Source organism: Pygocentrus nattereri, chromosome 11, assembly GCF_015220715.1.
Source record: "Pygocentrus nattereri isolate fPygNat1 chromosome 11, fPygNat1.pri, whole genome shotgun sequence".
Taxonomy (NCBI): Eukaryota; Metazoa; Chordata; class Actinopteri; order Characiformes; family Serrasalmidae; genus Pygocentrus; species Pygocentrus nattereri.
In genome coordinates, this window is record NC_051221.1 from 25,419,861 (window position 1) to 25,431,707 (window position 11,847).

The 11,847-nt window shown below is 37.5% G+C and overlaps 1 protein-coding gene across 2 annotated transcripts in view; it reads right to left on the reverse strand.

Moving 5' to 3' along the window:
* LOC108433637 (transient receptor potential cation channel subfamily M member 1-like) overlaps positions 1–7,366 on the reverse strand; it is a 26,710-nt gene extending 19,344 nt beyond the window's left edge. For both annotated transcript variants that reach the window (XM_017708345.2, XM_017708344.2), the window contains exon 1: positions 7,099–7,366. In XM_017708345.2, the coding sequence (XP_017563834.1) occupies positions 7,099–7,176 (78 nt within the window). In that variant the 5' untranslated portion in view covers positions 7,177–7,366. The remainder of the gene's footprint in view (positions 1–7,098) is intronic.
* Positions 7,367–11,847: the final 4,481 nt, after the last annotated feature.

An 11,847-nucleotide genomic window follows, 5' to 3' on the forward strand; every position in this document is an offset into this window, starting at 1 on the left:
CTTTTGCCAATAGACATGTCAGATCCTGTGATGCCAGCTTTTTGATCTTGCTCCAGTGCTGGACGAAAATAACCTTCATTCAAAGCAATATCTGTCTGAGCTTTTGTTGTCGGTTCAGCCCTAATTAAGACGAAAGCTTTTGAAGCAAATCTCTCCAGGAAGTTCAGTTGGAGAGGACTGGACAAGCCACTAAGAAAGAGCTAGTCATAAACCCAACTAACCATGACTCACCCCCTGCTATTCTTTTATGCTGCGTCTTCAAGGAGAAATCAGTCTAGACTAATCTGCTGGGAAAGTTCTTCCAAAACATCATATCATATTTTCCACAATTTATTATTTTCCTCACTGAGACTCTCCTATTCACAGGAGTAATTCACTAGCTACCAATGAAGTAATCTATCAAAAATCTAAAATTACTCAGATTTATTCATCCAATAAATGCAGCATTATGTAATTCTAATGTTAGGAGAGAGCTTTTTGAGGATTAAAAATTAGGTTTGTCCATTTTAATTTACTCTTGCGCAAGAGCGAGTACATGTTTTAAAGTGTGTCATTAAACCTTGGTGCTTGAGGGCACCTCATCACTAAGAGGAATAAACAGTTTATGAATCACATATTTAATCAGGACAAACAAAAATGATACCACAGTCTCATTTCATTAGTTGAAATTGGAACCGTGAATGTTAGTGCAGCATATTTTCTTTCCTGTTTTCATCACTCTAAAGTCAAAATCACTTTCACATTAAAGAAGCTCATTTACTGCTGGATGTTAACCAATCTAAGCAGTGTTCTTCACTACAAATCAACTATTACAATACATATCTCCCACCTCATCTCAGTCACTCTACATCTATAAAGAAGGAATCCATAGGATCCTCAGCAAGCTCAAGTAGGTCCTACCTGTGGAGCCTATCAGGTCTGAGACACAGCGAGAGGCTGACTGTGGCAGCGTTTTGCGTCAGTGTCCCCTTACAGCTCCTCTGGCGAGGGGTGCTTTCTCTCGCAGTGTGTCGGCGCCCAATGAATCCCACGGGACATGAAACTTCATCACTTTAAGAGGGGCTGTTCATATGATGAGCATGTGAGCAGGCTCTTTGTTCAGGACAAGTCTCATGACTCCAGTTCAAGGTAATCCTTTTGGGAGTCCCATGACCCCTCTCTCCTTGCCCACAGGGTATTTTCATCCTTTGCTAGAACAAGAAGCAAAGCAAATCTGCTTTGATAGCCTCAACCCCACCCTTCCCCCCCTTAATCTTCCAATTCCTGAGACCCCTTTTTTTCTGGATTTGCATCTCAGCCAGGCTGATCAGCGCCAGAGTCTGCGATGGCGTGATTGCGAAGGAAAGCTCGTTCTTGAACCAAAGGAAAGGTAGAAAAGTAAAACCAAGAGAAGGACCTGTGCTCACCACAGTGAGAGGAGCTCCCTGAAATTTCGGTTTAGAAGTGTCACCCCCTTCAACTACTTTGACTTCAATCCCATTTGCATAATTGAGAGAATTGGGCCCAGGCATTCTTTTGAAAAGAAAAGGCCTTGTTAAGAAATGACTGGACTCCAGATGGGGGCAAGGTCATCCAACACTAATTGCAGTTAATCTCTATTTCCACCTACCATGTTATGGTGGCGCAAAACCATTCTGACGGATGGCAGTGTTGACCAGGCATGAGTGCCTTTGCTGACTTTCATCTATTAACAAATATTCCCCGTATAAAAGAAGGAGGTCCTCCTTTCTATGTACACAGAAACTCGTCCGGAACTTTTTTATTTTATTATTACCTATTCAGTACTTCTGTTATTTGATTAGGCCAAAGTCTCACATATCTTACTGTGCTGAAGGGAAATTAGATGAATATGTGACACAGATGCTGGGGCAAGAATTCAGAGCCAAGTCACTCTCCTAACCTTAACTTAGAAGAAGCAATGCTGGAAAGAAACAGCAAAATGTAGATAAATAGAACAAAAAAAAACAAAAAACAAAAGCTTACCAACCAAGGTAGTGTTTACTGTCTCACATTATTTGTTTGCTTGCTACTTGTTATGTGGCCAGTTCTTGTGGTAATTTCTGTTGTATTACCAACAAATTTGGGTACATGCATTTATCTTATATGTTCCATTTGTTGGCAAGCTCTGTTTTTTGGTGGCCTTTGATTTCATGAGTTGGTTCATCTTTTGCATTTTGTTTCTATAGGTCTGTTTATTCAGCCATTGAAAGCACTGACTTCTTAGAGGCACTGATATGATTCCAATCTTTCTGATTTTCCTTTTACGGTTTACACAGGAGAGGTGAGTTTTCAGTCTCTGGTGTGAAAGCTAGGTGCAATTAGCAAAGAGGATCAGCATGTGGACCACTCTGTGTTAGTACTGTGGTCAAAATGTGTTAATTAACGGTGCTGGCTAGTGCTAGTGTTCAACTAATGTGACACACTTATTTCAGCTTACTTACCCTCATTATCCCTGGCAATTAAAATATAAATCCTCTGAGAACTCAAGGTCTTGCTAGTTTCCTAAAAAATGAACAAAAGACCTCAAGAAGGAGAACTAAATGCTGAAGGGGAATTGGATTTTGTTGCTTCAAACAAATTAACAAGGCCTGTGGCAAACCTGGCAACCATCAATAGTTTATAATTGTTTCATAGCACCTTGGCCTTCAGTAAACCCTGTTGAGGAGGGTCTCAAAAGATTATTTGTACAGGAAGAAGACTGCCAGTAAGGTTTTAAGAGGAAAAAACAGATTATATATTTTTTGTTTTAAACTTTGCCTCAGTTCCAAAGTCTGTGATTTAACCCTATAAAAGCGAAACCCATTTAGAAAAAATGTTTTCATCCTTCAAGAAATGCTTGAGTCACATTAAAAATGAACACAAAGAGGAATTTCACCAATTTTTCAAATTTTCTACACAATAAAATGGTTAAGTAAATGTAATCAAAGTCCTTTGGAGCAGTTTATTATAAAATTCTCTGTTCAAGAGAAACCTAAAGAGTCAGAATTGTTCACAGCAACCTCAATAGAAACCATGTTTGAAGAGTATAATGTCTCTAAAAGCTGCTTTGCAAAATTATTCACTTTAATGATTACACATACACTGCTTAATGTTTGAGACATTGTTTTATGGTAAACCTTTTAAACCTTTGGGCTAAAATGCACTTTTTTCCCAAAGAAAGCTTTTTTCAGATATACCTCTATTTTACCATCAGCAGCAACATCTAACCATTCAGAAGACATGTGTAGATTCACTAGTCATGTTGTATAGTAAAAAATGGTTAGATTTGTGTTGTCAATGTTGTGACCCCTGTTTCTTATCACCACCACAGCAAAGAAATCAGAGTTGGTATGTTTCGTTACAATGAACTATTTCACTGAACCACTCTGACAGATTTTGTTCATATGTCAACCACAAAATTATGCAAAAATGTTTAAACTTTTGAAAAAACCATGGAACGCCCCTTTAACAATGACAACTACATTTCTGAAGGTGTTTTCTATTCTTTGTGTTTCCTGGTGAATGTGAATAGGAAAATCATCTTAAGGTGTGCTGTCAAAGTTAAAATATTAATTACTGTTAAGTAATTACTTAAGTAAGTAATACGTTCAAATATTAATTAATTAATTGCAAATATTAATATTAAATATTAATTAGCTAAATACAAGTAAAATAGACTGAAGTTAATGAAGTGAGTGGAAACAGTGTAGAGATAAAGCAACTTATTGCATGTGTATGTGAAACTGAACATAAATCCTTAGCCTGTTGGAAAATCTATAGTAAATAGCTAACATTTGGCTCAAAACTCCACTAAGCCTTATCTAAAATGCAGGAGAAAGTTATGCCTGGAGTGTCTGCAGCCTTGTTCCTCATCCACCCCCTGAATGAATACAGGAGCCATTGAGTCCGTGGAGCACAGGCCAAGTTTGCTTTAATTTGCCTAAACTCTTTAAAATGTGTTTCTCTCAATCTGCCTCTGAAAAGGCTCATTGTCTCTGTGAGTTTAAATCCAGTTAGCCATCATCATATGACCACAACATGTTACTGATTAGCCTCGGGATTTCTACAAGTCACAAGACACATTCTCGTCGAGAGAGAGAGAGAGAGCGAGAGAATGTGTCTTATATGAGAGTCTATTTTTTCTAGAAAGAGTAAGTATATTTCTTCTGTTATTTCTTTATATTTATATCTTTTTTAAAATGACAAACAACAATAGTATCAAGTTTGTGTAAAAATGTTTAATATCGCTTTGCTTTCTGTTTTTTAGGACTGTCTTGACACGTCATACAGGGTGAGAATTTAATTTTAGCAGCATTAGTGAATTGGATTTAAGTGAATTGTACTGCATAGATAAATTGCATTTTACTGCACTGAAGTTGATTTGTGCACAAGTTTACTCATGTGAGCAAAAATGCAGTGTAAAGGCAGGTATCCTCACTCCTACGTAATTTGTATATAGAATTTGGACTTTTGAATATTAACCTCCATTAAAAGTTAATAACATTCTTTTCTTTCCCTGGAAAATTTATCCAGGTCTTGTTTTCAAGCAGAGGTCTGGAATCTCTTCTTCAGAGACTTATGTATAATTATTTTGTAGAAGTATTGTTTTTTCCCCCCAAATAACTAAAAGAGTGAAAACATTGCTTTCTCTCTTCAGTGTTAATGGTTATAGTTAGGCTCAGTCATTTTATCAATGCAAGACCTCAGAAGTATAGTAATACACAGTAAACGTGTGTGTGTGTGTGTGTGTGTGTGTCTGTGTGTGTGTGTGTACATGCATATCTAGAGAAAGCTTCTATACCCTTTCTCATCAAAAGCCTCCAGTCTAGTGAATCCCATCCTTGGGCATATTTGAATATGTGCCTGCATCTCAGACCTCTGTGTGTTTGTCTGTTACATTCTTCTGTATGATATTTCACTATATACAACGTTCACTTCCTCGGGTCATTTTAAAGGCAGCATTTTTAGGTTTATTAATCACAGCGGAGCAGACATTAGAAAGTGAGGAAGCAGAGTGCTTAATCTCGCGCAGCTGCTAGAGCTCATACTGGGCCATTACAGAGGATTAGAGGCAGGGACGGGCCAGCTAGTCCTGGAGGTGCCAGTCTTCGGCATGACAGTCTAATCTGAGAACAGTTCTGCTGCTTCTCATATGGTCGAGGTTAGGATTTGCATTGGGAAAGAGGCCAATGCCCTGTCTGCTTCTCTCTCCTCTTCCCTTCGGGTGACGTTGTGGCAATCGATCACACACTGGAGACATTGCTCAGACTCACACTGTCACACTTTCAGGGACAGGTCTTCCCAGCATAGCACAATTTCCTCTTAATGTATATGTCTGCATCGGAAATAAAGCCATATTTACCATTTTGATTTCTAAAATTTTAAACCACACATTCCATGTGGATTCCATGTGGATTCCATGTGGATTCTATGTGGATTCTATGCAGATTCCATATGGATTCTATGAGAAGAAAATTCTTTTTTAGATCCAGAGTTCTGGACAGCCTTGGGACTTAATTTGCATGTCCAATAAAAAATTACAGTGTGTATTAAATCCCTTAAACTTTTTGGACCCTTTACTTAGTTCAGCTCATTTAAAATAATGACATAACTTGACTATAGATTCATTGTACACTCACATGAGGCAGAATATAATGGTATATAATGGTTATATGGTTATTACTGATAGTTTTGAGAGAGTATAGAGAACATTTGGTCTCACAAACATAAACTAGCTCAGCAATGTTTGTCAACTGTTTGACGCCATCAATGCTGAGTGGAAAAATACTGACTCTTCTCTCTGTAAAATGTTGTCTGCAAATTTACACACAAAACTTATTTAAAAACATTTAAGGAAATCAAAGGAAAAACTATCCCATTCTAAGTTCATTTATTCACTCATTCCTTCATTCATTTCTTTATTTGTTGTGAAGACCATTAATAGCTTAATGTTTTGCAATTTTGGGAGTGTAATAACCAACTAACTGACAATAGTTACTGAATGATGAGTCTTAAAGTTTTATTATTAGTAAGCAAATAATAAGCCTGGGGTTCAATGTGTTACAAATAATGCTCATAAATCAATAGTTAGTAAATAATATTATAATATTAAATATTCAAAAATAATATTCAGTATTAAAACAAATTAGTCAACATACAATAATAGTACTAGTCAGTATTTAAAAATAATCAGTGTTCAGATATAATAGATAAATAATCAATATAAATAGTCTAAATAGCCAATAACAGTCAAGATTTTAAGCTCAGTAGATGTTATTAAACTAAAAAGAAAAACATGTATGTTTAGGCTATTGCATAAACAGTGTTTTTTGTAGTGTTGTTTGTACTTGTTATTTTATCTGTCTAATATTTTACTTATTCTTCTGTGTGAAATACTTTAAGACTTGATAACCAAAATGAAACTTGCTTTTCAAAGAATATTAATATTATTATTAGTAGTACTATTTTCATTACTCAAATAGTCAGCACTCTGCTTTAAGGCTTTAAGCTAATGTTGCAAATGTTTAAAAGGATGATGTTGTAACAGTTAAAAGTAGATAAACAGGACATTAACTTCTTAAAGAAGAGTGAAATATGAATATCTAAAGCCATGAAAGTGAAGAAAATTCAAGCCTCTCCAGGATTTGTCTGAGGTGGGAGATTCCTGCTGCTGCACTTTTCACTCTAGAGGCAAACTGTATAATTAGAGAAGCTGTTATAGGGACACCTTGACCTGCATTCTTGTTTGTGCAGCATGCACTAATTCATTCAAGAAAAATAAAATTACAGCAATTCAGATGGTCAGAGATAATCAAGTTTCCTTAGAGCATTTGAGTAAACTCCCAGTTTCTCCCAGTAAAAAGTGGATGTAGCTTTGGATTTCCAACATCTAACCAGCCACAAGCTCCCTGACCTGTTCATTCTGAGCTTTCTCATGAATACACCCCTTAAACTTCACCATCACTCACATCCTTAGGCTCAATATTCAGCAACAGAAAGCAATGCAAAATGACTGACTTTTAAGTTTTAGAAGTGAGCTGTGGAGGTCTGGTCCCATTGGTGGATTTGTGAATGCAACTGCTACTGAGCAAGTTGTCAACTACAGCAACAAACTCTTACCTTCTGAGAGCCAGAGCTGGTGCGATTGATGGAGGCCTGTTTGAAGGAACCTCCTGTTTTCCTTCCTCCCCTCTCCATCTCTTTAATTGCAGCTTGTTCTTCATACACTCATGCCCATGCCATACAAATGAAAGAGGCTATGCCCTTTCACAGCCACACTGTACCACCATCTAAGCTAGAGCACCTATCACAGTTGCAGGATCATCTCTCTACTTCCTCTCTGTCCCTCTCCAGCTATCTCTCTCAGCTCACTGTCTCTTAACTGACAAAATAGACGTCGGTGAGGGATAAAAAATCATTCGATGACGAGCTTGACACATAGACCCCGTTTCCTCCGACTGGCACACTATAATCAGGCTTAATGCACCCAGCTCTTGGAAGCATCCGACTTTAATGGAGGGAGATTTAATAAATGGTTATTGAAGGTAAATCTACTTTAGGACACCATGGCCCCAAAAACGAGCTTGAAAGCATGCAAACTCAGGTTGTGGATGTCTCTTATGCTCAGGGTGTGCACAGATAGGAGAGAAGGGCAGATGAATTGGGTTAAGGAGAGGTGAAAAGGTGAATAACACATAGATCTCACTGACCACTATGACTTAGTTATTTGGTTAGAAGGAAATGGTCCTGGTTTTACAACTAACAGGCTACTGTGTATAGATTCACACATGGTATACATGGTGAAAAATGGAAAAACTATAAAATAAAAGTATAAAAATAAATAATAAAAATTACTATAAAAAAATGAAACCAAAAACATGTCAATATAAATTACAATTGTGTTTTATGTGGGGTAATAAAGTACACACATCCTGACTCTGTACGAGACAATGGAAATGTACAGTTTAATCACATTTTTAAAAAAGTGATATAGTGATTTCCTTTTCTAATTTTTTTTTTTGAAATGCAAAACTGACTCCTGGTAAATGAAAAGCCCCTTGGCACATGTTTTATTACATATACGCATATGACTTAAAAGACAATCCTACAGATTTTTCTAATTTTCCACAAATAAAACAATTAATATGTAGCTTGAATAATGTAATTCAAAGTGATTTGTTATCATGGCTGTATTAGACTTGTGAGCACAACCAGTTCATCTCCACTTCTATGCATATTCACAATCTCAATCTGAAACTAATAATGATCTAAATACAAACAATTCCGACTTTTTAAACATTCTCATGCTGTACTATGTAGCATGCATGTGCTGTTATGTAATCCAGACAGATGAAGGTTTAAAGGCATAAGTGCACCCTCTTATGGCCATTATGCTAACTGCAATTATAATGTGTGTGTTGCAAATGTGCCTGTAAGTGTATTGTAAGTCTTTATGGCTATTGCTATTTGTCACAGACAGTTACTTTGCAAAATAAAAGCATAGTGAGACATGAGTAACTTAAATATGTTGCTGAAGAAATCACTGGGGAACCACATTGCATGTGTAAACAAGGATTCTTAGAAGGACAAGGACATAACAGTGATTGAAACTGAGCTCATCCATATCATCTCATCTCGCTCTAAGAGGATCAGCCATAAGGTAATCCACAATAGCGTACTTGTCATAACATGCAGCCTTTTTAGACATATGTACATGCAAGGTATGGATTTTATCCTAAATAGGACTATTGCCAAAAACATAAACATACCAGACATATTGTCACTGTCAAAACCTTGCACATCCATTTTTGCCTTTTTAAATGCCAGCTGATGTTTACGTTGTGTCAAAATATCATGATGGATAGACCAAAAAAATAGTCTTGATGATAAAGTCTTGATTTATGTTGAAAGGTAAGATAGTTTTTCACTTTTGCTGCAAAGTTACTTTTTTGGAGATACAAGGTTTGGTTCTGATAACAATGACATGCAACTTAGCAATCACATAAATCTTCTGTACAGGGACTTAATGTACAAGGAAAAGCTGTATTAAAGGAACACAGACAACCATAAACAGTCATTTATGGGCCTCCATAGAACAACATCATAGAGGTGTATATACAATCTCAACTTGCCAAGTTAAGCTCAGAATTACATTGTCTGACGTTCATGCAAGTTCTAGACAAGTTTTTTTTTAAATTGTATTTTGTATGTTAAATGTCTTCTGTGTTTTAATTGTAAATATGGCCCAAATGACTTTTTGCAGCACCTACTCATCATATTTATGTTGATACAGGACCTAGAGTGCTGTCTATGGATGTAACCAAGTATGTGTAGCACATTAATTTCATTCATATAATGACAGACTATACAGTTATGGAATCTGAAAAACAGGCCAGTCCAAATTCAAGTCAATCTGAAGCAAATATCAGTACAAAACCCAAAAAGTCTTACCTGTACTGCAAATGGCAATAGGCATACTCTTCTCCATGTGTTCCTTATAGCAGTCCTAATGGGGATGGAGATCCTCTGTGTTGATATGTGGCATTTCCATTGCCTTAACAATAGATAATGTGTAATTTCTTCCTGTAAGCAGACACAAATGAGCTTTATGAGCTGCAGATGGCTCTTCCATTGTCACTCACACACCCTAATGCCCCACATGATGCCAGAGCATTGTGGTCAGCAGAGCTGTGTGCGCAGACACCCAAAGACTTCCATCACACTCGGCTCAGCTGAAGCACAGTGTGTCCACCGCTTCCTCTCATTCATCTAGTGTACAAACCTCTTAGGGAACACACTACCCTGTAAGACTTCTCATTTAACAGGCCATGTTTATGCAACAACAGCATGACACTTATAACAAAGAATGGGAAAAAGTGAGATATGTGTTTAATCTGAGTATGAATGACAGGAGAGATAGCAGAGGAGCTCAAGCTATGCTGATGATATAATTGATGATATTTTATGAGAAGGTATACTGTGACAAACAGGACTCTCATGTCATCTTGTGAATACTAACATTCATAAATACACAAGTATTGCTTTTTAATGCTATTCAGTGAAGAAAGGCCCTTAAAACATTCAAGTAAAGTGTTACTGAGAAAAAATACATGATTACATGACTTCAAAATTTAGTTCTCCATCTATATTTATTGACCATCCTTTGGTCATCCTCAATTACCTAGCCACCACATTTGAAAATTAAGCTAAGCTGACTAAAGGGTCATGTTTTTTCTTGGCTAAAACTAGTACCAGTTTGCTTACATTTACAAAGACTTTATAAAGATTTTTAATTTGACATATTTTGCTTTACTGGCGACCTGTCCAGGGTGTATCCTGCCTTCCGCCCGAAGACTGCTGGGATAGGCTCCAGCTCCCCCCCGTGACCCTGACGGAGAATCGGCTTAGAAAATGGATGGATGGATGGATATTTTCCTTTAGAACAAACAACACAGCAATTGGTCTTAAAGAAATTCACATTATGATCATTTGGCATTTTTCAACATCATGGTTATGCACTTTTCACATTACGCACAAGAGGGCGCACACGGGTGTAATTTCTCAGCTGTCTATCCCTCAAAGAAGCTGGCATGAACTTGTGATTCCTCCTTTCCCCTTTGTCTGAGAGCTTTACAGAAGTTTTCAGCATTTGGCCAGAAATACAGGCAGTTCACACCATGTTCTAGCCAGTCCATTATTAACACCGGTTGGGTGTTGATGGATGTTGTTGTATTCATAAATTCTTTTCATTATCAACCTCAAGAAAACATGAAAATGCTTTTGTCACTTGCACAGGTAAAGTGAAGTGAATTCAGAACAGTCATCAGGGAGAGGTTTTTGGGAAATCCTTCGCCTCTCTCTCTCCTTCTCTCTGTTTTCTTTTAAAGTCATGAAAGAGTCTGTTGTCATGAACAAACATATTAGCTTTAAAGCTTAGAAATTAAAGCTTTAATGAAAATGATGCATGATTTGCATTTTCTATTCTCAGTTTAGACAGTGAAGCGCTCATGCTGCCTAAAGTAGCTTTAGAGAGAAGAGAGAGACTGTTATCAGCTTGTCGTGACAAGCACAAACACGTATTAAAAGCTCTGTTGTTTTCTTTGTGGCCCGTCTTGCAGCTCATGTGCTTGTATTGTTGTGTTTTCTACTTGTTAATTTGCAAATGTTTTTCCCTCTGACATGTCTCATTGTTAAAGCACAGGGAGAAAATGGAGAACAGCTGTTAGGCAGGTTAAAACCCAAAATTGGCTCCATATGCAGTAAACTATGGAAAACAACACATAAGTAGGGCCTAATTTAGGCCATTTCAATGGCCTGATTTCCTAAGATGAAACAGGCAGCATTTTACCATCAAATCAGTGTACAGTACAATGAAATACGAGTAAAGAGAAGGAGGAGTGCTGCTGTGGGTTGGTTAGGTTACACTCAGCTGCAGGCCTGCATGGCTAATCAATAATGCAGCAGGTGTCTGCCTTACCTGGGAGAGGCGACAATTCCACCTGGTTGCTATGGAGACAGACTATAGCCCCTGCAGGGACGGCCAGTACATAGTGAGTTCAGTCGTGAATTCCGTCTCTTAGACTGTAATTGTGTGTCTGTGAGTGAGCATAATGCACATTAAGCTCAGGCCTCACACTTGAGACTGTAATGTTCTTGACAAGATAACAAAAACATCTTTTGGCTTTTGTTTCACTAATGTCGCAGTAAGAGACATGGGCACGTGGTAACAGTCAAGCCTGAGTTTGTTTGGGTTTCACAGTAGGATCATTTAGAATGTGTGTCAAGCAGCAGGCTATGAATCCAGCCTGGAGGGCCTCCAGAGGGGAAAAGGGTTTAGAATGGTGGTGATAGTCAGGCATGTCCAGACAT